Source organism: Bombina bombina, chromosome 4 (assembly GCF_027579735.1).
Source record: "Bombina bombina isolate aBomBom1 chromosome 4, aBomBom1.pri, whole genome shotgun sequence".
NCBI classification, from domain to species: domain Eukaryota; kingdom Metazoa; phylum Chordata; class Amphibia; order Anura; family Bombinatoridae; genus Bombina; species Bombina bombina.
Genome location: NC_069502.1, coordinates 891,324,188 through 891,351,400, shown reverse-complemented (window position 1 = coordinate 891,351,400; position 27,213 = coordinate 891,324,188). Strand labels below are relative to the sequence as shown.

Genomic DNA, 27,213 nt, shown 5'->3' with positions numbered 1-27,213 from the left:
GAGGAATATTTGCATAGGAGAAACCATATGGTACCGTGGTGACTGTAGTTAAAGAAAATAAATTATCAGACCTGATTAAAAAAACCAGGGCGGGCCGTGGACCGGACACACCGTTGGAGAAAGTAATTTATCAGGTAAACATAAATTCTGTTTTCTCCAACATAGGTGTGTCCGGTCCACGGCGTCATCCTTACTTGTGGGAACCAATACCAAAGCTTTAGGACACGGATGAAGGGAGGGAGCAAATCAGGTCACCTAAATGGAAGGCACCACGGCTTGCAAAACCTTTCTCCCAAAAATAGCCTCAGAAGAAGCAAAAGTATCAAACTTGTAAAATTTGGTAAAAGTGTGCAGTGAAGACCAAGTCGCTGCCCTACATATCTGATCAACAGAAGCCTCGTTCTTGAAGGCCCATGTGGAAGCCACAGCCCTAGTGGAATGAGCTGTGATTCTTTCGGGAGGCTGCCGTCCGGCAGTCTCGTAAGCCAATCTGATGATGCTTTTAATCCAAAAAGAGAGAGAGGTAGAAGTTGCTTTTTGACCTCTCCTTTTACCAGAATAAACAACAAACAAGGAAGATGTTTGTCTAAAATCCTTTGTAGCATCTAAATAGAATTTTAGAGCGCGAACAACATCCAAATTGTGCAACAAACGTTCCTTCTTTGAAACTGGTTTCGGACACAGAGAAGGTACGATAATCTCCTGGTTAATGTTTCTGTTAGAAACAACTTTTGGAAGAAAACCAGGTTTAGTACGTAAAACCACCTTATCTGCATGGAACACCAGATAAGGAGGAGAACACTGCAGAGCAGATAATTCTGAAACTCTTCTAGCAGAAGAAATTGCAACTAAAAACAAAACTTTCCAAGATAATAACTTAATATCAACGGAATGTAAGGGTTCAAACGGAACCCCCTGAAGAACTGAAAGAACTAAATTGAGACTCCAAGGAGGAGTCAAAGGTTTGTAAACAGGCTTAATTCTAACCAGAGCCTGAACAAAGGCTTGAACATCTGGCACAGCTGCCAGCTTTTTGTGAAGTAACACAGACAAGGCAGAAATCTGTCCCTTCAGGGAACTTGCAGATAATCCTTTTTCCAATCCTTCTTGAAGGAAGGATAGAATCTTAGGAATCTTAACCTTGTCCCAAGGGAATCCTTTAGATTCACACCAACAGATATATTTTTTCCAAATTTTGTGGTAAATCTTTCTAGTTACAGGCTTTCTGGCCTGAACAAGAGTATCGATAACAGAATCTGAGAACCCTCGCTTCGATAAGATCAAGCGTTCAATCTCCAAGCAGTCAGCTGGAGTGAAACCAGGTTCGGATGTTCGAACGGACCCTGAACAAGAAGGTCTCGTCTCAAAGGTAGCTTCCAAGGTGGAGCCGATGACATATTCACCAGATCTGTATACCAAGTCCTGCGTGGCCACGCAGGAGCTATCAAGATCACCGACGCCCTCTCCTGATTGATCCTGGCTACCAGCCTGGGGATGAGAGGGAACGGCGGGAACACATAAGCTAGTTTGAAGGTCCAAGGTGCTACTAGTGCATCCACTAGAGCCGCTTGGGATCCCTGGATCTGGACCCGTAGCAAGGAACTTTGAAGTTCTGACGAGAGGCCATCAGATCCATGTCTGGAATGCCCCACAGCTGAGTGACTTGGGCAAAGATTTCCGGATGGAGTTCCCACTCCCCCGGATGCAATGTCTGACGACTCAGAAAATCCGCTTCCCAATTTTCCACTCCTGGGATGTGGATAGCGGACAGGTGGCAGGAGTGAGACTCCGCCCATAGAATGATTTTGGTCACTTCTTCCATCGCTAGGGAACTCCTTGTTCCCCCCTGATGGTTGATGTACGCAACAGTTGTCATGTTGTCTGATTGAAACCGTATGAACTTGGCCCTCGCTAGCTGAGGCCAAGCCTTGAGAGCATTGAATATCGCTCTCAGTTCCAGAATATTTATCGGTTAGAAGAGATTCTTCCCGAGACCAAAGACCCTGAGCTTTCAGGGATCCCCAGACCGCGCCCCAGCCCATCAGACTGGCGTCGGTCGTGACATTGACCCACTCTGGTCTGCGGAATGTCATCCCTTGTTACAGGTTGTCCAGGACAGCCACCAACGGAGTGAGTCTCTGGTCCTCTGATTTACTTGTATCTTCGGAGACAAGTCTGTATAATCCCCATTCCACTGACTGAGCATGCACAGTTGTAATGGTCTTAGATGAATGCGCGCAAAAGGAACTATGTCCATAGCCGCTACCATCAACCCGATCACTTCCATGCACTGAGCTATGGAAGGAAGAGGAACGGAATGAAGTATCCGACAAGAGTCTAGAAGCTTTGTTTTTCTGGCCTCTGTCAGAAATATCCTCATTTCTAAGGAGTCTATTATTGTTCCCAAGAAGGAACCCTTGTTGACGGAGATAGAGAACTCTTTTCCACGTTCACTTTCCATCCGTGAGATCTGAGAAAGGCCAGGACGATGTCCGTGTGAGCCTTTGCTTGAGGAAAGGGACGACGCTTGAATCAGAATGTCGTCCAAGTAAGGTACTACAGCAATGCCCCTTGGTCTTAGCACAGCTAGAAGGGACCCTAGTACCTTTGTGAAAATCCTTGGAGCAGTGGCTAATCCGAAAGGAAGCGCCACGACTGGTAATGCTTGTCCAGGAATGCGAACCTTAGGAACCGATGATGTTCCTTGTGGATAGGAATATGTAGATACGCATCCTTTAAATCCACCGTGGTCATGAATTGACCTTCCTGGATGGAAGGAAGAATAGTTCGAATGGTTTCCATCTTGAACGATGGAACCTTGAGAAACTTGTTTAAGATCTTGAGATCTAAGATTGGTCTGAACGTTCCCTCTTTTTTGGGAACTATGAACAGATTGGAGTAGAACCCATCCCTTGTTCTCTTAATGGAACAGGATGAATCACTCCCATTTTTAACAGGTCTTCTACACAATGTAAGAATGCCTGTCTTTTTATGTGGTCTGAAGACAACTGAGACCTGTGGAACCTCCCCCTTGGGGGAAGTCCCTTGAATTCCAGAAGATAACCTTGGGAGTCTATTTCTAGCGCCCAAGGATCCAGAACATCTCTTGCCCAAGCCCTGAGCGAAAGAGAGAGAGTCTGCCCCCCACCAGATCCGGTCCCGGATCGGGGGCCAACATTTCAATGCAGTCTTGGTAGCAGTGGCAGGTTTCTTGGCTGCTTTTCCCTTGTTCCAGCCTTGCATTGGTCTCCAAGCTGGCTTGGCTTGAGAAGTATTACCCTCATGCCTTAGAGGACGGTAGGCACCTCGGGCTGGTCCGTTTCTACGAAAGGGACGAAATTAGGTTTATATTTTTGCCTTGAAAGGCCGATCCTGAGGAAGGGCGTGGCCCTTACCCCCAGTGATATCAGAGATAATCTCTTTCAAGTCAGGGCCAAACAGCGTTTTCCCCTTGAAAGGAATGTTAAGTAGCTTGTTCTTGGAAGACGCATCAGCCGACCAAGATACCAACCAAAGCGCTCTGCGCGCCACAATAGCAAACCCAGAATTCTTAGCCGCTAACCTAGCCAATTGCAAAGTGGCGTCTAGGGTGAAAGAATTAGCCAATTTGAGAGCATTGATTCTGTCCATAATCTCCTCATAAGGAGGAGAATCACTATCGACCGCCTTTATCAGCTCATCGAACCAGAAACATGCGGCTGTAGCGACAGGGACAATGCATGCAATTGGTTGTAGAAGGTAACCCTGCTGAACAAACATCTTTTTAAGCAAACCTTCTAATTTTTTATCCATAGGATCTTTGAAAGCACAACTATCCTCTATGGGTATAGTGGTGCGTTTTGTTTAAAGTGGAAACCGCTCCCTCGACCTTGGGGACTGGTCTGCCATAAGTCCTTTCTGGGGTCGACCAAAGGAAACAATTTTGTAAATATGGGGGGAGGGACGAAAGGAATACCGGGCCTTTCCATTCTTTATTAACAATGTCCGCCACCCGCTTGGGTATAGGAAAAGCTTCTGGGAGCCCCGGCACCTCTAGGAACTTGTCCATTTACATAGTTTCTCTGGGATGACCAACTTGTCACAATCATCCAGAGTGGATAATACCTCCTTAAGCAGAATGCGGAGATGTTCCAACTTAAATTTAAATGCAATCACATCAGGTTCAGCCTGTTGAGAAATGTTCCCTGAATCAGTAATTCTCCCTCAGACAAAACCTCCCTGGCCCCATCAGACTGGGTTAGGGGCCCTTCAGAGATATTAGTATCAGCGTTGCCATGCTCTTCAGTATCTAAAACAGAGCAGCCGCGCTTTACGCTGACAAGTGTTTCATTTTGGGCTAAAATGTTTTTGTCAGAATTATCCATTACAGCCGTTAATTGTTTGCATAGTAAGGAGTATTGGCGCGCTAGATGTACTAGGGGCCTCCTGAGTGGGCAAGACTCGTGTAGACGAAGGAGGGAATGATTGCAGTACCATGCTTACTCCCCTCAACTTGAGGAATCATCTTGGGCATCATTGTCATTATCACATAAATCACATTTATTTAAATGAATAGGAAATTCTGGCTTCCCCCACATTCAGAACACAGTCTATCTGGTAGGTTCAGACATGTTAAACAGGCATAAACTTGATAACAAAGTACAAAAACGTTTTAAAAATAAAACCGTTTACTGTCACTTTAAATTTTTAAACTGTACACACTTTATTACTGCAATTGCGAAAAAACATGAAGGAATTATGCAAAATTCACCAAATTTTCACCTACAGTGTCTTAAAGCCTTAAAAGTATTGCACACCAAATTTGGAAGCTTTAACCCTTAAAATAACGGAACCGGAGCCGTTATAAACTTTAACCCCTTTACAGTCCCTGGTATCTGCTTTGCTGAGACCCAACCAAGCCCAAAGGGGAATACGATACCAAATGACGCCTTCAGAAAGTCTTTTCTAAGTATCAGAGCTCCTCACACCTGCACTGCATGCCATGCTTCTCAAAAACAAGTGCGCCACACCCGTGCGCGAGAAAATGAGGCTCTGCTTATGCTTTGGGAAAGCCCCTAAGGAAAAAGGTGTCTAATACAGTGCCTGCCGATATTCTTATATCAAATACCCAGATAAAATGATTCCTCAAGGCTAAATATGTGTTAATAATGAATCGATTTAGCCCAGAAAAGTCTACAGTCTTTAATAAGCCCTTGTGAAGCCCCTTATTTATGATCGTAATAAACATGGCTTACCGGATCCCATAGGGGAAAATGACAGCTTCCAGCATTACATCGTCTTGTTAGAATGTGTCATACCTCAAGCAGCAAGAGACTGCATACTGTTCCCCCAACTGAAGTTAATAGCTCTCAACAGTCCTGTGTGGAACAGCCATGGATTTTAGTTACGGTTGCTAAAATCATTTTCCTCATACAAACAGAAATCTTCATCTCTTTTCTGTTTCTGAGTAAATAGTACATACCAGCAACTATTTCAAAATAACAAACTCTTGATTGAATAATAAAAACTACAGTTAAACACTAAAAAACTCTAAGCCATCTCCGTGGAGATGTTGCCTGTACAACGGCAAAGAGAATGACTGGGGTAGGCGGAGCCCTAGGAGGGATCATGTGACCAGCTTTGCTGGGGCTCTTTGCCATTTCCTGTTGGGGAGGAGAATATCCCACAAGTAAGGATGACGCCGTGGACCGGACACACCTATGTTGGAGAAATAAAGATATTTTTAGATAATATCATTATATTTGGAAAAAACATTGTAGTAGAAAAAAGGACATATTTAAAGGGATAGGGAAAGTCAAACTTAAACTTTCATAATTCAGGATACACCAAAAAAATGTTAAGACAATTCTATTATTCTTGTTCTCTTGGTATCCATTGTTGAAAAGCATATGAACATATCCTTAGCAGCAGCAATGCCCTACTAGGAGCTAACTGGTGGTTGGCCCGCAACACACATTTGTCTCTTGTCATTTGCTCACCAGATGTGATTAGCTAGGGTCCCAGTAGTGCACTGCTGCTTTGGAGCTGACCTCTAAATGACAGAGTGACATGCAAGGTCTAGGAGGGGGGACTTTAGAATCTGTGAAGGGGGCGCATTTTGGAATTTTGCCCTGGGAGCCAGATTCTCTAGAAACCTCTCTGATCAAACGCTACCCAGGTGCTGAACCAAAAATTGTCCGGCTCCTAAGCTTATGGTGGCTGCAGATATGTGCCTCATGTTATTGGCTCACCTAGTGCATTGCTGTTTCTTCAACAAAGGATACCAAGAGAATGAAGAATATTTGGCTATAGAAGTAAATTAGAAATTGTTTAAAGGGACATGGAACTCATTTTTTTCTGTCATGATTTAGAAAGAGCATGCAATTTTACACAAGTTTCCAATTTACTTCTATTAACTAATTTGCTTCATTCTCTTGATATCCTTTGTTAAAAGGCTCAGTAACTGGCTGATTGGCTCTCCCATGTGCATTGCTATTTCTTCAACAGAGGAATATCTGAAAAATGAAACAAATTAGTTAACAGAAGTAAAATGGAATATTGTTTACTAATGTATTGTCTGTCTGAATACTGAAAGAAAAAATTGGGTTTATGTCCCTTTAAAATTGTATGCTCTAATAATTGAACCATGAAAGAAAATCTCTGTTTCATGTCCCTTTAAATAAATGCTATTTTCTCTTTGCTATACTAAATTGTAAATTATTTTCTAATTTTAGCTTGCTTTTCATTTGTTTTTGTAATTTAATATTAACATCTTCTATGTAATGGTTAATATGGGATTGTATTAAACAAAATGTTATTTATATAAATTACCACAAAGGATATTACAATGGCATTGCTTGTAGAGCTTTATAAAATGATTACTAAGGGATAAACGGTACTTTAATTGTTTTCTCCTAACATATTTCCAATTACTTGTTATACAATGATGCATAGAGTTCAATTGATGTTTATTCTTGCAATTGAAATAGCTGAGAAACTACCACCCATAAAAAAATGTCTGTATCTAAGTACTGATATGTGAATAAATAGATAATATACGCAACACTTGCACTTCCCGCATGTTTAGCCAATTTTTGTATAGATATTTTCTTGAAGTAACACGTGGTTGAGCAAAAATTGACCATAGGAAATTAGAATATGAGTTTTTTCTGCTCTTCCTGTAGACTCAGGCCCATTTGGATGGATATTTTCTTGAGATCTACATGTGTTGAGCAATAACAGCTAATGCTTTTGCAGTTTATAACATTTTTTGTTATTTATAAATGCTACATAAGCTATCCAAAGCATACATTTGTTGCATAATTTAACTTAAATTGTTTTAATGATAATTTCTGTAGACCTTGAAAAAAAATTAATATTAGCTAAGTTTGGCTTAAAGTTTGGACCAGTGGTCAGCCCATTTGTGCGCCCAGTAAAAAAATCCTGCGGAGAACGCATAGCTATTTCAACTGCAAGTATAAACCTAAATCAGCAATTATAACACATCATTAGGAAACACATTTCCCAGCACTGTCTCTCTTTAGTACTCAACTTTAATACTCAACTCTGAGGAACAACACAATATATCATTAAAGTAGCAGTAACATACAAAGTTAAAGTGATATTAAACCCAAATATTTTCTTTCATGATTCAGACAGAGCGTGCAATTTTAAGCAACTTTCTAATTTACTCCTATTATCAATTTTTCTTTGTTCTCTTGGTATCTTTGTTAGAAAAAGAAGGCGTCTAAGCATGAATGAAAGCTTTGGAGCCAGACTATTTTTGGTTCAGTACCCTGGGATATCGCTTGCTGATTGGTGGCTACATTTAGCCATCCAATCAGCAACCGCAACCCAGGTTCTAAAACTAAAATGGGCCGGCTCCAAAGCTTTTATTCCTGCTTTTTTCAAATATATATACAGAGAGAACAAAGAAAAAATGATGATAGGAATGAATTAGAAAGTTGCTTAAAATTGAATGTTCTTTCTGAATTATGAAAGAAAACATTTGGGTTTACTATCCCTTTAAGTCGCAGCATTTGAAGTATGAACTGGAGTATACATTTATGGTCCTGGATTGTTCCCAAAAACTCATCCACATTTTCTTAGCAGGCACAATCAATCCTTCCTGCTTTTGTCTATATATAGGATCAAAGTCTTCAGACAGTATTAATCAGTGCTAATTAGCAATGCTGAAGGAAGAGAGGCTGTGGTATTTGTTAATAAAACAGCTTTACATTATCACTTTGAAGCATCAGTGCTTTATCTATGTATCTAACATTTTTTTAATGCGTTTGAACAGATATGCATAAAACTTGTTATGGCTAAGGTAAAAAAAAAAAAAAAGATTTATTTGTTATTTTGGTAGTTTATAACTACAATTGTTCTACTATGCATTGATATATTTTGTTATATGGTTAATTCCTTCTAGAGAGAAAATAGAGTAGTGCTCACGGGACTTGAAGGTTTGGATCGAGCAGTTTGAGAGAGACATGACCCGAGCACAAATGGTAGAAAACAGTTTGCAGGAAAAATATCAGGTAAGTCCGAACTGTAATTAAACATATGAGATCAGATAGTTGCTTGTTATTCATATGTGAGTGTGGTTGAAAAAAGATACATTAAATTAAAAAAATGGTGAAAGGGCACCAATTAAACATGGTATTTTGTGTGTGGAAAAGTGTTAGGTTAAAGGGACATTGTACTGAAAAACTGTGTTTCCCTTATTGTGTTTACTGTGATTTGTTATACCAGTTGCATACAATTGTTCATTTAGTTTTACTTTTGTATATGAAATAGCTATCTCTGGTATTGGACACCACGAACCAATGAAATGGGCTGAGCTTTCCAGGAAGACCACACCTCACTGGCTTATCTCTATATATTTACAGGGAATCCCATTTTATCTTATCTAACATTTTATTATCTCTGTCCCACCCCCCACTAGGAGCATGATTCCTTTTAAACCTTTTTGTTTACACAGCCTTTCTATAACCAGTACTTAAAGGGAAATCTACACTAAAATTGTTATTGTTTAAAAAGACAGATAATGCCTTTACTTCCCATTCCTCCAAATTTGCACAACTAACATTTATCAAGCTGAGACGGACAGGGAAGTCATCATTGCACACAAGCGCTATTTTGCCCTTGTGTGCAATCCCCGCCCCCTGGTTGTGCACAGCCAACACGTGCAGGGAGGAGCTCTCAATCTCCTCGGTCGGACTAGACCGCAGAGATTGAATTTCGCCATTTTAGAGGTGGCGAAAAGGTAGGGAAGCAGCGGTCTGATGACCGCTGCTTGTTAAATACAGCGTGCAGGTTCTCTTGTGAGAACCTGCAGTCGTTGGGGCTCAAAGGCTGGCAGAAGCCTTTGATAAATCAACCCCTAAGTCTTCCTACTCATGTCGCTTTCATTTATTGGTCAGTGCAGCACTTTCTTTTATATTATTTGTTAATTTATTGATGGGGTGTTTACTTTTTTATTAGAAGTTATCAATACTTTACAAGTTGAATATACTTATACAGTAAACAGTGTTTTTAAATAAAATTGGATTTTCCAACACTTCCTTGTAAGTCACCTGTAGTGTTTGATATTGCTGGCAAAGGACATTTATTTTTGTTTTATTTGGTACAACAGTTATAAGACAGATACTATACATAAGAACATTTTTTCCATCCATTAAATTCAATTTATTTTGACCCCATTTTATGTCCTATTTATTGTCTTATACAGTTATTTAAGCAGTACAGGGTGCAATATGACTCAAAAGGCAACGCATTGAAACAGCCATCCAGCCATTGGGAAAAGATGGAAAATTATCTTTGGACCAAACAATGGTAAAACAAGCCTGGGATAAAGTCTCAGCAAGGGTAAGTTGTTGTTTATTTTTTAAATTGGAATATATCTTGCATATAATTAATACTTTTCATAAGTCAAACCATTTTTGCCCTGTTTTGCTGAGATTTTACAAGTTTTAATTTGTTTGCTCTGAAAGGTATTCTTCAGTTGAAAATGTCCACACTACAGTAAAATGTCATTATTGTTAAAAATGGGTATATACATTTCCTGACTCACTAGATTCATAGCATGAGTAAGAGGTGCCTACCTCCCAGATAGTATTTAGGACCATGATACCAGAGACATATTGCAGAGACTTGTGAGCAGAGTATAGTTACTTAGGAGTTACTTAGGGAGGCCAGAGTTTGTCAGGGGTGAAATCAGGTCGTAATGTGGGTGGAGCTTAGTGTGAGCTGGTTATTGTGATGTCGGCAGGGATTTTGTGTGTCATGGGATAGGGTATTAGAGTGATTCTGGGGTATGGCTAGGCAATCCCTGTTTCCCTGGAACATTATTTGTGCTTGGAGTCATACACTGGGACTACACCACAAAATGTGGGATAGTTGATCATAACATTTATTGTTTTTTCACTTATAAGATCTTTGAAATATTTTTTTCTAATTACTGTGTATAATAGACATCCTCAAACTTGGTCCTTCAGAGGTTTTGGAACTACATTTTCCCATGATGCTCAGCCAGCTGATATCTGGGCTGAGCATCATGGGAAATGTAGTTCCAAAACCTCTGGAGGACCAAGTTAAAGGGACACTGAACCTACATTTTTTCTTTCATGATTCAGTATAGAGCATGCAATTTTAAGCAACTTTCTAATTTACTTCTATTATCATTTTTTCTTTATTCTCTTGGTATCTTTATTTAAAAAGCAAGAATGTAAGTTTAGATGCCGGCCCATTTTTGGTGAGCAACCTGGGGTTGTTCTTGCTGATTGGTGGATAAATTCACCCACCAATAAACAAGTGCTGTTCAAGGTTCTGAACCAAAAAATTAATGGCTCCTTAGCTTCGATGCCTTCTTTTTCAAATAAAGATAGCAAGAGAACGAAGAAAATTTGATAATTTGAGTAAATTAGAAAGTTGCTTAAAATTGCATGCTCTATCTGAATCACGAAAGAAAAAAATTGGGTTCAGTGTCCCTTTAAAGATTTGAGATGAAGTAATTAGTGCACAGACTTCAAATTAGTACTACATGTGTGTAATTAGAGTCACTTTAAAATAGACCTTAAAGGGACAGTCTACACCAGAAATTTTTGTTTTAAAAGATAGATAATCCCTTTATTACCCATTCCCCAGTTTTGCATAACCAACGCAGTTATATTAATATACTTTTAACCTCTGTGATTATCTTGTATCTAAGCCTCTGCCAAACTGCCCCTTTATTTCAGTTATTTTGACAGACTTGCAGTTTAGCCAATCAGTGTCTGCTCCCAGATAACTTCACGAGCACAGTGTTATCTATATGAAATACGTGAACTAACACCCTCTAGTGGTGAAAAACTGTTAAAATGCATTCTGAAAAGAGGTGGCCTTCCAAGGGCTAAGAAATTAGCATATGAACCTCCTAGGTTAAGCTTTCAACTAAGAATACCAAGAGAACAAAGCAAATTTGGTGATAAAAGTAAATTGGAAAATTGTTTAAAATTACATGCCCTATCTGAATCATGAAAGTTTATTTTGGGCCTAGACTGTCCCTTTAACTTTACTATGTACCAAATAAATGTAATATAGTAGCTGGTAAATTAATTGCAATTGTATAAAACCAGTATTGTTTTTCCTCATATAAAACAAGGAACAAGATAACTATGTACAACAGTCTATAATTATTTCTATTGATGAAGCTAAATCTTTGCTAACTAAGCATATATTCATTGGCCCCCGTCATGTTAATAAAAATATAAAAAGTGCCAAGACATGTTTTTATTGGTAACTTTATCTACAAATAATCATTCAGTCTGAAGCTGGATACACTGGCCAACCAAAGGCAGGGGGCCATAATGCAGACCTTTAGTGATTTTATTTGGCCCCATTTCAAACTGTGTTTTGTTTGTGTGTGAATCGTTGATAGTATTAGGAACTACAGGCTATGCAGTTGTAAATGTATAACCTTGTATCACATTTTTCCATACACTGACTCTCTAAGAACCTATCCATGCATGTTCTTTCTAAACAATTCAAAAGTGAAAACTTTGCAACAGTGATAAATATAGCAACGGAAGTAGATATTTGTTTGCAACTCATACACAGGGACAGCATGCCCAGTGGTTGATCACAACACCTCTCCAAGCTCTTTCATTGGATAAGAAAGAAAACAAAACTATAAAACATTTTAAAATGCCTCTTTTAGAGAAAAAAAAATATGAGATTTATTTCCTTTTAAAAGGATATTCTAGCCAAAATTGAATCCAGCATGGATGCATTTCAGTTTTGAAAAGAAGCATTTTTGTAATATTCATGTATTAGCAAAAAATGCTTCTAATATAAGCTAATAGCGTGGTTTCAAAAGTGTATTTAAGTATGCACCGTGCACCAGCATTTTTAAACACAATACATGCCCAGAGAGCCTAAGGTGATTGTACCGTCTGGTTATGACTTAATTTGTTCATTGCGGACATGATACAAGGCTCACTGGTTCTCTGAGACAGAAGCATGTTTTGCTAGTATGTGTATACTGTATAGCAAATATGTTTCTATTCATAGATGTAATTCATCCATGTTCATTTAAATTTTGACCGGGAATGTCCCTTTAAGTCCTAAACTTCATAAACAATATCTGAATATACTGAAAATGAACAATTTACCAGAGACTAATCAAGATCTATTATGTGCTTTTTTTTTTTAGATTCTTGATTGGCATATGCAGATTGATAAAATCCCTTCCAGCCCCATTGGGAACCATAGGCTCTTGGCTATACAGAAGCAGAGCTTGCGCTCAGGGAGAAGATAATTATCCAGCAAGCTCACGAGGAAACCGGCAAATCTCATACCACCGAAAGATAGAAGCAACATAAGGTAAATGTGTAATATTGTTACTCTCAGAATGGGAAAGGCTTGATCAAACATCTGATGGGCTATTTTCTTTGGTTTTTTGTGGGGTTTATTTAAAATTATAGGCAATTGTACAGAGACGCCACTAATCTCACTGATAAAACTACTCTGAATAGTTTAGGTAGATATGTTGATTCTCTGAATATAATTTCCAAACATTACATTTTTTAGTTTAAAAAAATACTTAGAAATTAGTTACTTCTTAGTTACTTTTATTAGTAAATAAGAAATAAGTCTAACTGCATATGCTATGGCCTAGATTACAAGTGGAGCACAACTGATAGCAAAGTGTGCGCGATATATATATTTACCTGTATGTGTGTACATATATATATATATATACAGTACTATATATATAATAGTATATATATACAGTATATATATATTTATATATATATATATATATATATATATATATATAATATATAATATATATTGCGGCCCCCATGCACTAAGAATAGTGCACAATCTGGTAGTACTACGTGAATGTAAAAAATTTTTTTTAGCATAAACCCTATACTGTCAATGGATAGTGCAGGGGTGCGCTATTATCCCTCATATTACAAGTGGTGCGTTGTGTGATGCTCAAGCATAACATAATAGCACTGGAAAATGTAACACTCTTGGAGATCTGAAGTAAAATGTTAAGGCTGAAATATATGCAAAACCAAAACACATGTATATATTGAAATAAAGTATGTCACACACACACACCTACAGTATATATTTAAATGTAAAAAATAGAGTTGCTTTTTTAAATCTTTTAACAGTGATTTAAATGGATATGGTATATGACGTGGTGTTGTGGACTGGAAAGGGCTCAATAGTCTATTTGTATGTGTGGAGTTATAGTATATGTGCGTATATATACATCTGTATATGCATGTATGTGTGCAGCATTTTAAACTTATCTCAATAGAAAAGCATTGTGTTCAATGTTAAAGGGACATTAAACACTTTGAAATGGGAATATAAAATGATAAATCGTATATATGTTAAAAAAAAAAACTTTGCAAAATGCTTTCATTATTTATTTTGTCCCCTTTTCTGTAATTCCATTTTGAAATTTTGATCTTTTCATTTCCTGTTAAAAATGAAAGTGCAGAAGTTCTATTCCACACAGTCATTGGGGTTGCGACACTCTAGTGACCTATTTATGACTGTCCCCTAATTGGCCACTGCAAAGAAGGTAACCTAAATTACAACATGGTACCATCCTATTGTTTTAAAGACACTAAAACTTTACACTTATTTTGTCAATATTTAAACAGCTATTGAGACTTTTAAAAAAATAAATTTATTCTCAGACTAAACTTTTCTTTGAATGCATCATTCTACCGAGCATTTATTTAGTGTTTAATGTCCCTTTCACCTTTGACCTAGCGCTATAGAGATAGCCAACATGATTTTTTCAGTGCACCCCGTAGAAGTCTATTATTTGAGAAATTTAGCGCATTTGTATTATCTGACATCTAGATGTTAGAGAGCCTTAGACTTTCACTTGAGAACTAATATGTTTTTTGAATTTGTAATACAAGCTCAAAAATAAAAGTGCTAATATATTAAAGGGACATTAAACACTTTGAAATGGTAATATAAAAATGATAAATCGTATAATTTAAAAAAAAATCTTTGCAATATACTTTCATTATTTATTTTGTCCCCTTTTTCCTGTCATTCCATTCTGAAATTGTGAGCTTTTTAGTTCCTGTTAGAAATGGAAGTGCAGAGAACATTGTTCTATTCCACACAGCCATTGGCTGCTCACTCTAGTGGCTTATTTATAACTGTAACAAGACGTGTAAGTGAGGGGAGCGCTGCAAGCTCAGGAGGTAAAGGGAGACAACCATATGATACTTATACAATTTAATATAATAAATTAATGTTTATTTATAACCTCAAAGTATTAGTTGATCTGCATAAAGAGCAACACATTCATTAAAAATAAGGGATGTCTACCCTATAGAGTATTGATGAATCAAATATATAAAATACACTGTATAAAAAACACTGTATAAAAAAAAACAGTTAAAAGTTAACAGCACTAATAACACAATTTCAAGTATAAATATCTAATATAGAATATATATATATGTACCACCTTACTGATGCATGAATGAATTAATGATTCAGTTCCACCTTAAAATGTTTATAAAAAGTTCACTGGGTATTCGGTTACAAATGTTTTTAATCTTCGTCTTCTATTCCAAGAGAAACAATGAAGCAACTTTGATAGTTATAGTGACAAGTGTTGACTCTTTAGTTGAAGTGTATCAGAGTTCAGGAAATTGGGCTTGCCGTTGATGTGTATATATGTCAAAACACACTGGCAAGTGTAACCAATAAGATAGTGCGGGTTCTCGTTTTCAATTCTTAACAAGACTTACCGGATTTACCTGGGATCTTCGGACACTGAGTGTGTCAAAGCACATACCTGCTGCAGAAATCCTCCGGTGTCTCCTCTGAACTCAGTATAGTTGCGGTAAGATGACCTTTCTTTTCCTCTCTGTGTAACTGGGTTCCGGATCAGCTGTTCAGTTGCACGCTCCTGCGCGTGTTTAGTTGAGAACAAACGTCCGTTTGTAGTCCCCATACTTGATTAACTTCAAGATCATGCAGGGAAGACTTTTTTTCCCACAAATACTGTATCCAATGCTTCTGTGTGGTTCAGGCTTGTCTGCAAAGAACATCAACGCGTTTCGCCCTAGTGGGGGCTTTATCAGAACCATGTTCTTCTGTCAGATCATGGGCATTTAAATATCCCTCCTCTTCATCTTATTGGTTATTTAAAATGAGTATTCTGATCGGATCCTTTAGGTGGTATTTTCTCCAATGTGATTTTCATATGTTTATTCCTTTGTAGGAAGTATTAAGGTGGAACTTTTAGATAGGTTTATTATACAGTTTGGTATCAAACTAATACACATTTGATCGGTTTATACAAAATATATAATCTTATATCCTATTTATCATAAAAAATGTATTTATATCTATTTATAAACTGTACCTAATTGGCCACAGCAGAGAAGGCAAATTTTTTCTTTTGTGATTCAGATAGAGCATGCAGATTTTAAGCAACTTTCTAATTTACTTCCTATTATCAAATTTTCTTCATTCTCTTGGTATCTTTATTTGAAATGCAAGAATGAAGATTAGATGCCGGCCCATTTTTGGTGAACAACCTGGGTTGTTCTTGCGGATTTGGTGGATAAATTTATCCATCCAATGAACAAGAGCTTCCAGTGTTTCTGAACCAAACAAATAGCTTAGACAACCTTCTTTTCAAATAAAGATAGCAAGAGAACGAAGAAAAATTGATAATAGGATAAATTAGAAAGTTGCCTTAAAATTGCATGCTCTATCTGAATCACGAAAGAAAAAATGTGGGTTTAGTGTCCCTTTAAGTCAGGTTTTCCAATTCATGTTAAAGTCCAAACATTTTCCGAATTAAATTACAGAAAAGGGGGACTGAATAAATAAACACCACTGAAGAAAAGTCTTTTTACATTGCGGGTCCATAGGAATTGTGTGTTCCCCTGTAAATATATAGGCATATGCTTATATACACTTATTATTATGTGTTAATACATATACTAACACATAAATATATATGGATGTATTCATATACATATATATTTAAATTGCTGCCCATCGCTGCATGACTTAGCCCTTTCGCTGCGCTAGTTCTCATGCTCCCATTGGAGCCTATGGAAAGCGCGCTCTCGTGAGCGCAATGCTTCTGTGCAATGCAAACAAAGTGGAGGGCAAATATCAATTTAGCTAAAGCGATGTTTTAATCTGCTACTATTCATGTTGTGCGGATTTAATTTTCATGTTTAATTTGACTGCTGCAACTCATTTCTTTATTTCCGACCTGTGTTACACGGACACCTGGGGAGTACCTGGAGCACTGGCAGGGGGTTCTTTAGCACTTGCCCTTTCATTTTATTTTTTGTCTTGATACAACTAATGTATAACGTTCAATGTATCACACCAATTATTGTTTCTCAGTTGTAGCAATAAGTTTCCCCTAACATGCCTGATCATCCGGCTCAAGATATTGGGCTGCCTGAGTCCGAGAATTAAGATAACCCCCCCCCCATGGTAACATTACTGATTAGCAATATTAACCTACTAGCCTGGCCGCTGACCTTACTAAGCCTGCCTACCTGCCTGCATGTAACCAATGCTTATGCACAATTTTGACTCGGTCACTCAAGTGCTGCCCCCTTGTCAAGTGCTGCCGGGGTCCGTTGGGACCCACTTTGTCCCGTGGTTGAGCCAGCCCTGCCTGCCTGACTGACTCACCTGTGCTCAGTTAGTGACATTTGTGTACTAGAGTTGAGAAACGCTGATATAAAGTTTGTCACAGGGAAAGTTCTGTCAGTGTATTGCTGTGAAAAGCATCACATGGACATGATAGATATAGGATCACAAGGAAAATATAGTCATGATAAAATACAACAGGTAAAATATTCTATACCCAAGTATGCACAATGAAAGGAGTCTGATAAGTTGTGTATGTTTGTGATGAAGTTTCAGATATGTGGTAAGATTAAAATGACTTCCCTCGTCATTTTTTTAACCCCTTAAGGAACCAGCAACGTTCCTTGTATGTCGCTGGTCTTTCTATGGGGATCGTGCTATTAATAGCAAGACCTGCACTATTTCCGAGTGGCAAAAAGAAAACCCTTAATGACTGGTGACTTACATGTTACGTTGCGGTCATTAGTGAGTGTTGTGTGTGTGTTTCTCTAGAAGATGCTTATTATTATTATTATTATTATTATTGTTATTGTTATTATTAATATTTCCAAAGATGTGCTGCAATTGCATTCAGTAAAACTAGTTTTAAAACAAAATCATAAAATGAGAAAATTATAGCTCATATAAATTTATCAAATGTTTTCTTTCTTTTTTTTTAGAAATGGCTCACAAAATTACATTTAGAAATATTTCAATAATGACCACGTTCCTTAAACATGGAGGCTGCTGATCAATATATAGAAGTCTTATGGGCTGCATGTACATTTATGGTTATTAACCCTTTGAGTGCTAATGACGGCTCTGAGCCGTCACAGAGTTTCCACCTCTGTGCTAACAGCTCAGAGCCGTCACTAGCACCTCTCCCACCTTGAGGGAGATCTGGAGGCTCCCAACTGCTCCTAACCACCCGGCGATCGTGCCTGCAGAATGACAGAAATCGTCGGGGCTTCCCGTTTTGCGTGGTGACATCACGTGCGAATAACGTGATGACGTCACCGCGCAACTTTATTTCTACTTAACAATATTAAGTATAGGAGCAGGGAGCATGCTGCTTAGAAGCCTGTATCTCAGGCAGCTAAGCAGCTACAGACCCCCAAGACCCACCATTGGAAAGGTAATCATCTAACCAACAGTGTATGTCTTGGGGGTCTTGGTTTTTTTTTGTTCAAAAAATAAAAAAAAAAACATTAAAAAATCTTAGCACTCAAAGGGTTAAACACACATATTTAGGAAAGGTTGCACCCTCTGTCTGCTGGTTTTCCCCCTCCAAATTGCTATTTTGAAGTGGTGTCCATATCTGCAAGATAAAACAATAATAGCCAAAGTGTAGACAGACCTATCGCAGTCAGTTTATCTCTATAGTATTTTTTTTTTTTTTTAAACTGACTTTATTGTAAAAACGTGCGTAATACAATATGGGAGACGCAGCTCCTTCAAATGCAACAACATTGTCAGTTGAATTTTAATAATAAACAACAATAACAATAGAAGAAAGGGAAACCTCCATTTACATGTGAGTTGTGCAAAACATGTTTGATATGGAGGAGGGTAAGAAAGAGAGGCAGAAGATAAACATACCCAAAGGGGGGACGAGAAAGGAGAGAAAGATGCTGGCATACCATTGTTCACCAGCAATTGATGTAGGTAAATTGGTGGGGGTTATATCACTACCTGGAGTTGAGACTAAGTGTACTGCCTATACGAATTTAGAAATTAGTGTAGTGATATATAACTATCCTGTAGATAACTATTTTTTTTTTTTTTTTTTTTTTTTTTAAATATTTTTTATTGAAAATTATATCTGTAATACATAACTTTGGAGACGCAGCTCCACATTATGACATTTCCATTCATTGTCATCTTAAATTACCACATGTTAAATTCCAAAATTTATGCTGTCCCCGTTTTTAGCTAATTCACGTTCTAAAAAGATTCTTTACATCCACCCGGCAACAGTTTTGAGAAAAAAGAGAACGAAAAACTACAAACGGAAACCAACAAAATGATAACACATTAGGAACATCAATACAGTCTTATTCTCTGCCTCCACTAAATACACTTGCCCTTGTTCATCTTTACTCTTAACCTAGGATTAATGATCATTCTAAAAATGATGCCCTCTATCTGAGGTCTCCTCAAACGCCTAGCATCCTACCGGTTCCCCCCTGATTCTCTCAAGTCCCTCATATCTTCTATCTGGTCTATTAAGACTACTTTCTCAGGCATCTTCTATATCTATTCTTCGTAGATATCCGCATAACCTCTCCTCTTTATCTGAGAACCGCTTTTTTTTTTTTTTTTTTGCCGTTTTTCTCTACCTTTCTATCTTTCCTTTTTCTTTTTTACTGCTGTGTGGGCGGGTGTGTCGGAGGCCGGGGGGGAACACAAACGAAGACCAACAAACAAAAAAAAAAAAAAAAAAAAAAAGTTCTACTTCTATTCATATCCAGTCTGGATGTGTTACCTTATCTCATCACCCAATGTGCCGGCAGGATTCCTGCCACTACTAGATTTAGAAAAAGGAACTGAACTCTGTAACGGTTCCAGGAAACTGCAACTGTAACTCCTTGGCCCAGTCTACAATATATTTTTCCCATTTGCAGAAATATCTTTTATAGTATTTCTCCCTACTTTTTAGATCCTGTCTTTCCACTATCATTTGAAATTTCATGTTGTGTATAAACTCCTTCATGTTCGGCATCTCCCTATGTTTCCATTTCTGGAATATGAGACTGAAGCGTGTTACCAGGATGGCAAATTTGTAAGATTTTTTATCTCCTATATTTTCCGTCTGATACAGAAAAAATATCTGTATTGCTTCCAAGTTTATTTTTAACCGTTAAATATTTGTTGCGCCAGAACTGAATTTTTCGCCAGAATTGCTGTACTTTCGGACAGCTCCATAAGCAATGCATCAGATCTGCTTTTACGTGATTACATTTATAGCAGGCCTATTGGAGTTGTTCTATCCCAGCCACTGATTCTCTCTGGCGTCAAATAAAAATTATTTATCAATTTTGCATGCGACTCCCGCCAACTAATTCTCTCCGTGGCTTCCTCCGCCCTTTTAATACTATCCACTATATTCTCACTTTGTATGAAGGGAAATATCTGAAAAAATTTTCCGGTATTCAAATTTATTTGTCTAATTCCTAATCTCTGTATTATATTCTGATACCATATAGCTATGGACCGTTTTCCTGCTTGATATAGCTTTAAGCCTGGCTCGGTCACTGGCTGGCTCCAGTCCGCACCATATCTCTTAATATGAATATCTATATAGTGTCTTATCTGAAGATATGTGTAAAAATGTTTAGCGGGTAAATTATATTCTATCGCCAAACTCTCGAAGGTTCGTGTTGATCCCTCTGGTCCCAATATTATTTGTGAGAAGTATTTCAATCCCAAGTCCGTGCCATTCATGAAAGATCCTATTATTTAGCCCCGGTGAAAAATCTACGCACCCAACAATCGGTTAGAAATGTTGACACTTGATATTCTTGGCCCACTATATCGCAATATTTTTGCCATGCCCAAACTATACTGGTGAATGTTACTAAATTCGCCACATTACTTGGTAAGTTTCCTAAGTGGACAGTGCAATATTGCTTTCAGATTAAATGGTTTAACTATCTCTTGTTTCTAATTTATTATAAGGTAATGTATTCTGCGCTCAGTCAACCAGTCTATTCCAAATTTAATCAAAGTTACATAGTTGTAATACCTGATATAGAAAAGGCGAATCCGCCATGTTTTTTTGCGTAAGACAGGTCTTTCAGTGTGATATGCGGGCCTTCTGCTTGCCCCAGATAATAATGAACACGCTCTATTATATTTGTCAATATCCATCTTCTTAATCACTAATGGTAAATTTTGCATGCGAAATAATATCTTTGGAGAAGAAGATTGTTTTATCAGTATGATACGTGCAGATAGTGACAGATAATACATATTCCACTTTCCTATTTCTGATTCCATATTATCGAATAGTTCTCTATAATTCAACTGGTACCATTCACCTGGGTTCCGTGAAATTTTGATCCCTAAATAACTAATATTCTGGACCTCTTTAAAAATTGGTATTATAACTCGTCTTGGTTTTATTATCCATAAAATTTCAGATTCGCATGGTTTATTTTGTAGCCGGTAATGAGGCTGAATACCTTGGATAATCTGTAGGAGTTGTGGGATACAGGTACTTTGTGTCATATAAAAAAAGTAAAATGTCGTCCGCATAGAGCGAGATCGTCATTTTTTCTGTTCCTATCTTCAGTGGGGGTTACTTTATGTCTGATGTATATGGCCAGTGGTTCGAGCGCAATAGCGAACAATAAAGGGGAAAGTGGACACCCTTGACGCGTCCCCCCTTCAAAGGGGAGGTTATTGGTTTGGATAGTTCCCCGTTAAATTAGCAGCTGTTGATTTCGGTGTCTTAAAGATCAGTTTAATCAGGTCGAGCAGGGCACCGGTAAGGCCAAATTTCTCCAGAGCCTCAAAGAGATGGTCCCATCCTATAGAATCAAATGCCTTTTCGGGCGTCTATTGTTACTAATGCAATATCTTTATCTCCCCGTTCCCTTCTCTGCCTCGCGGTGCCCTGCCCGGCCCCAAAAAAAAATGCTCCACCGTTGCTAATACCCGTCTCATATTACGTACGGAATTCCTTCCTGGTATGAACCCGACCTGATCTGGATGTATTAGATTCTGGTATTACTTTTTTCAATCTATCCGCTATTATAGACATTAATATCTTGTAGTCATGATTTAACAAAGAGATAGGGCGATACGATGATAAATTTGTAGCATCTTTCCTTTTTCAATATAATGATATAATTGCATCCGAAAAATAAGGTGATTTCATTTCTCTTTCTTGATAATAATAACCGTTATATAACTTAGGTTAACGTCCCTACTATTATTTCTGAAGTCATCTTATAGAATTCGGGCCGAGAGGCCATCCGGGCCAGGAGCTTTTCCTGATTTAGCTTTTTGAATGGCTCTTACCACCTCTCCTTCCAGAATTGGGGAATTAATCTGTTGTAGAGCCTCTGACGTTACTCTAGGAAATTTTTATCTGCTCCCAAAATTGTTGCTTTCCTTTCTGTGGTTATTTCCTCCTTTGAGTATAGCTTTTGGTAAAATTGAAAAGAATGCTTCTTTAATTGCTGTGGGGCTAGTATATATATTCTTATTTTCCTTAATTGTGGAAATTATATTTTGTTTCTTACGAAACTTAGTTATCCTTAGCTAAATGTTTTGCCGAAACTCCCTGTAATCCTTGGAATCTCGCCTACATTTTGCCTCTTCCTGTGCCCATTTTTCTTTCAAAAATTGTTCCCTTTCTGTTTTTGCATATGCATATTTTTCCCAATTAACCCGGCTGGAGCCATTCAAATACCTCACATATGCCCTTCTGACTTGATCTCGCCAACTGGATATTCTCTCGGCCTTATTTTTACGGTTTAAGTTGACCATATATACCTTTATCTCGCCGCGTATGACCGCTTTACCTGCCTCCCACAAGATCTCCAGCTTATCTGTATAGTCTCTATTAAATACGATATAGTCTTTCCACTTGTTTGCAACCCAGTTACTGAATTTTGAATTATTAACATATACCCGGAAATCTGAAAGTGTTTGTCTATAGCTCGGCCTATCATGGAGTAATATCCGAAAACTAATTATTGAATGGTGTCCGATAATATTATTTCTTCTATGTGTGTCCGGATTTCGTGTTTTTAGAAGATGTTCATCTATCAAGAACATGTCTATTCTAGAAAAGCATCTATGTGCCTTAGATTCGCACGTATAGGATCGTTCACTCTGGGTGTTGCAAGCGCCATATATCGTGTACTTTAATAGTTTTTAAGAATTACGAAAAACTCTTGCTTCCCGATGATATGCCTGTCTACGACCCCACCTTAGATCTGTCGCTATCAGGGTATGTCGTTGTGTTCATGTCGCCTGCTATTATCAGATTCTGGCCTAAATACGGTGTCAGTTCCTTTATTATCTGTTGCCAAAAATTTACCTTCAAATGTGTTGGGTGCGTATATATTACACAGAGTCCATATTGTCTCATCAATTTTGATTTGCATAATAATGAATCTAGCCCTGAGGGTCCAATTTTGAATTTAATATCTCATAATCTAAACTTCTATTCAGTAATATAGCTACCCCACATTTCCGTGACACGCATGGGTTTGCATGACCTTCTGCCAGCCAATTAGTTCTTAATTTATCTATTTCAGGCCGCTTTTTAGGTGTAATTCTTGCAGGAATATAATGTCAGGCTTTTGCTTTTTCAGTAGTTTAAAAATGGTTCTTACGCTTAATGGGGGAGGTTATCCGTCCCACATTCCATGATACATAATTAATTGCCATACTCATCCTTTCCTATTCTAGTAGATGTCAGAAAAGAAAAAAAAAAAAAGAAAAAAAAAAAAAATCATATATATATTGTGTAATCTCCCCGCCTCCCGGACCTCCCACTCCCCCACCCTCCACCTCTTCAACTGTTTCTCTATTTCCACGGTATCCTCTTTCTATATTCATGCTGAACTAATGATATTCTATACTTCTATGTTATTTTCAGCACAAAAAGCTTTGCTTCTTCTACCGTGTTAAGTGCTGTAACTCCGTCTATCCCCAGCACTGTGATTTTAGCTGGGTATCTCATCAGAGGCTCTCAATCCAGCTTTATTCAGTGCTGAGCAGTACGGGTGCCATAGCGCGCCGTTTCCCTGATGTCTCCAATGAGAAATCCTGAAAAATCAGGATTGGTTTATCCCCTATGAGAAGTGTTCTGGTCTTTCTGTAATGATACATTATGCTGGGCCTTATCCTGAAAATTAAAATATTAATGATGAGCACTCTTGGCCTGGTGTTACTCTCTCTAGGTTGTCTTAGTGCTCCGATCCTGTGTGCTCTCCTCTACCAACAAACCCCCGTTCACTGGTTGCATACCTAGCAGGCTGGGTAATGTCACTGCACCAAAGGTCAGTAGGTCTTCCTGCCCGTTAGTTTCAGGCAGCCCAACTACACGGATATTGCTCCGCCGTGACCTAATCCTCCAGATCTTCTAACTTTGCCTGTATTGCATTAATTTTTTCTGCGTGTTTATCCATTGTTAGCCCTTGAGTGTTTAACTTGTCTTCTGCATCTGACACCCTATTTTCTACCTCCGTTAATCTGATCGAAAATTGGTCTGATTTCCTGGGGGGAAAGCTCTGAGATCTCCTTTTAACAATTTCAAATTGGGGCAATATAAGGTCTGCCAATTGATTTATTGTGAGCTGTGTTTCTAAATTTCTCTCTGGGCTTTGAACATTTGATTCAATATTACTAATTTCACTCTGCGCTTTCTGCTTTTTATCCCTTCTTGTGTGCATTGCTGGTGATTTGTTCTTCACGTTTGTGACATATTTTTCCATTTGTGCTATTATTTACTTTCCCACTTGCACTTCCTAGTTTCTTACTCCCTTAAGAAGACCCACCACCTGCTGACAGATTGTACTGTCACACTCTATTGTGTTGTTCCCTCTCTATCTGTTCCCTTTCCTTATGATCTGGTGCCCTGTTGAATACTACTGTTACTACGTACAGTCATGCATTTATGCTATTATCTGCACACAATCTTATACACAAAAAAAAAGTATGAACTGTATTTCAGCCTTCAACTATGATCAATAACTGTTCAAACTATTAAATGCTAAACAAGGTTATATACATATATAGCAATGATAGTTTTCACTTGTTTACACCCTTTTTCAGGGCTCAGATACCTTAATCAGAACAATTGTAATTTTCATTTTGCATGCACCTTTTGCAGTTCAGAAATAACTTCAAAAATAGCAACATTAATCAGACATTCTACTCCAAATACTTTTAGCAAAGTTTGAGCTTGCCCTTCCTATCAAAATGGACACAATATTGCAAAAAGCCTTAGCTGGTTAACAGTCCTGATTTAGGCAATACGTTTCAGCTACGCATAATTTCCCCTTATTTTTCCTTTTTTTCTTATTTTTTTTTTTTTTTTTTTTTAAATGCTGCACTCTACAATATGTACAGAATTGGATACCAAAAACGCCCCTAATTGCACACTTCCGTTATAGTGAAACACAAACAATTTTAGAGGGTTATATTATCCAGATTCTTTTATGGTCTGTGCCCATTCAGTTCCTTTTGTCCAGCAAACAATAATGTCAGGTTACAGTTTCAATTTTCTGCCAAGCCGTTTCTACTCTCTACACACAAAGTACAGCCAGTGCCTTGTTTGTAGGCAAAAACTGCCTGCCTATCACCTTTTCTCATACAACACACAAATCAGCATAGCGTCCAGGTGTCTCATACCTTGTTTATAAGGCTGTTTTGATGTTGTGGCTTCTCTGCTTTTTCAGAGGCCTGTATATAAACATAAACCAAGTCTTGCATATATGTAGAGACAATGTAGCAGAAATGCAAACTTATTTTTTCTTTTTTCGTTAGTCAGTAGTAGCCTTATTATGTTGTACCCAGCTACCAGAGTCAGTATGGCCTACTTAGCCCTGGTTGTTTTTAGAACTCCCAGCTTCCCAGCACTCAAATCCTCCAGCAAACACAACTCAGACTCCCGACTATATACACCATCAGTTTTACTTACCCCCCCATTTCTTCGCGGCTTGCAGCTCAAGGACTTTATCGACTTGTTTGTCCCACCAGGGGGACCTCTGCCGCCTTTCTTTGCTGCTTGTCAAGTTTTTCCTCCGTGCGATGCGGCTTTGGTCTCCGCCCTAGCACAGCAGCTCCTCACGCCGTCGCGGTCTCTCCGCTATGACGCCATCTTGCCCAGCCGTCTTACCGGTATGGGGGGGTGTCAATGCCGCTGCCCGTTTTTCTTTTGCAGTCAAATCTGTGACCGCTGTCCTCTCATGGGCCGGTTTCTCCACTTGCTCCGTGAGTGCCCGCTGTATAACCTCCAGGTATTAAACAGTTCTCACCACAATCTGTATTACTTTCCGCCAAGTTCTGTGCCCTTCAAGGGTTATCGGACACGCCAGGCAATTCCCAGGAGCATTACCACTCCTTCCTTGCAGATATTTTACCTCCGATTTCGAGCGGTGTAGTGACTTCCTAATTCCACACTTTTACGCCCCCAGGCTGAGTAAATCTTTTACCCCAGCAATAGGGCTTCGTGGCAGGGTGTCAGCAGTTGCAGTAGCTCCTCATTCAAGGGAGCTCAGCGCGAGTACACCTTCCTCAGCGCTCCGCCCACAGGAAGTCCTCCCTCTGGACTGTAGATAACTATTTAGCAATGAGTTGAATTTTTGCATTTAAGGTCAGCGTGAGAATATATCGTGTTAATAGGTTTTGTGTTTAAGATAATCCTCCCAAGTTGCTTTGATTTCTGCGTAAGTATCCATTTTATCATTTATCATGTAATAGTACTCTTCTAGAAATTCTGATACCCAATGCGACCAAATCTCCAGAGTTGGAGTAATCCTGCTTTTCCAGTTTTTGGTAATTAAATATTTCACGCTATTTGTCATAATGCAAAATAACTTGTTACAAGGCTTGTATTTAATTTTAGGAGGGTTGCACAGCAACCACACTAGCGGATCTAAACGGAACGTAGTCTCTATCTCTGCTATAATGGTTCTACAAAAATTCTGGATTGTGTTGCACCACCACCACATATGCGCCATATCGCTACCCCTATGTCCACATCGCCAACAGTGATCTAGCCTGTGGTGCAATACACAGTGGATTTTCCGGGGAGTAAAATACCATCTGTGTAATAATTTTAGGTTGATTTCCACTAATGAAAGCGAGATGGACGTTTTTACTATATTCTGGAAAATGGAGGCGCTTGTTTGTGGAAGGATAATTATACCCAAGTCATCTTCCCATTTCTCCAGATATGGTGGGATGTAGCCAGGGGGGTTGATGGTTAATATTTTGTATATATCGTTGAGAGTGTCTGTGTGAGTGGGGGTGTTAGAGTACACAATGTTTAAAAATTTGTTAATGGCCTAACCATATTTCTGTTTTGCTCATGTTGGGAAATATAATGGTGTACCCAGTGGTAAT

General features: G+C 38.4%; 1 protein-coding gene across 1 annotated transcript in view; it reads left to right on the top strand.

Moving 5' to 3' along the window:
* SYNE1 (spectrin repeat containing nuclear envelope protein 1) overlaps window positions 1-27,213 on the top strand; it is a 780,519-nt gene that overhangs the window by 103,250 nt on the left and 650,056 nt on the right. Inside the window, 6 exon segments of the mRNA XM_053711805.1 lie at window positions 8,427-8,519; window positions 9,713-9,737; window positions 9,740-9,849; window positions 12,674-12,700; window positions 12,702-12,749; window positions 12,751-12,843. Of these exon segments, the coding sequence (XP_053567780.1) occupies window positions 8,427-8,519; window positions 9,713-9,737; window positions 9,740-9,849; window positions 12,674-12,700; window positions 12,702-12,749; window positions 12,751-12,843 (396 nt within the window).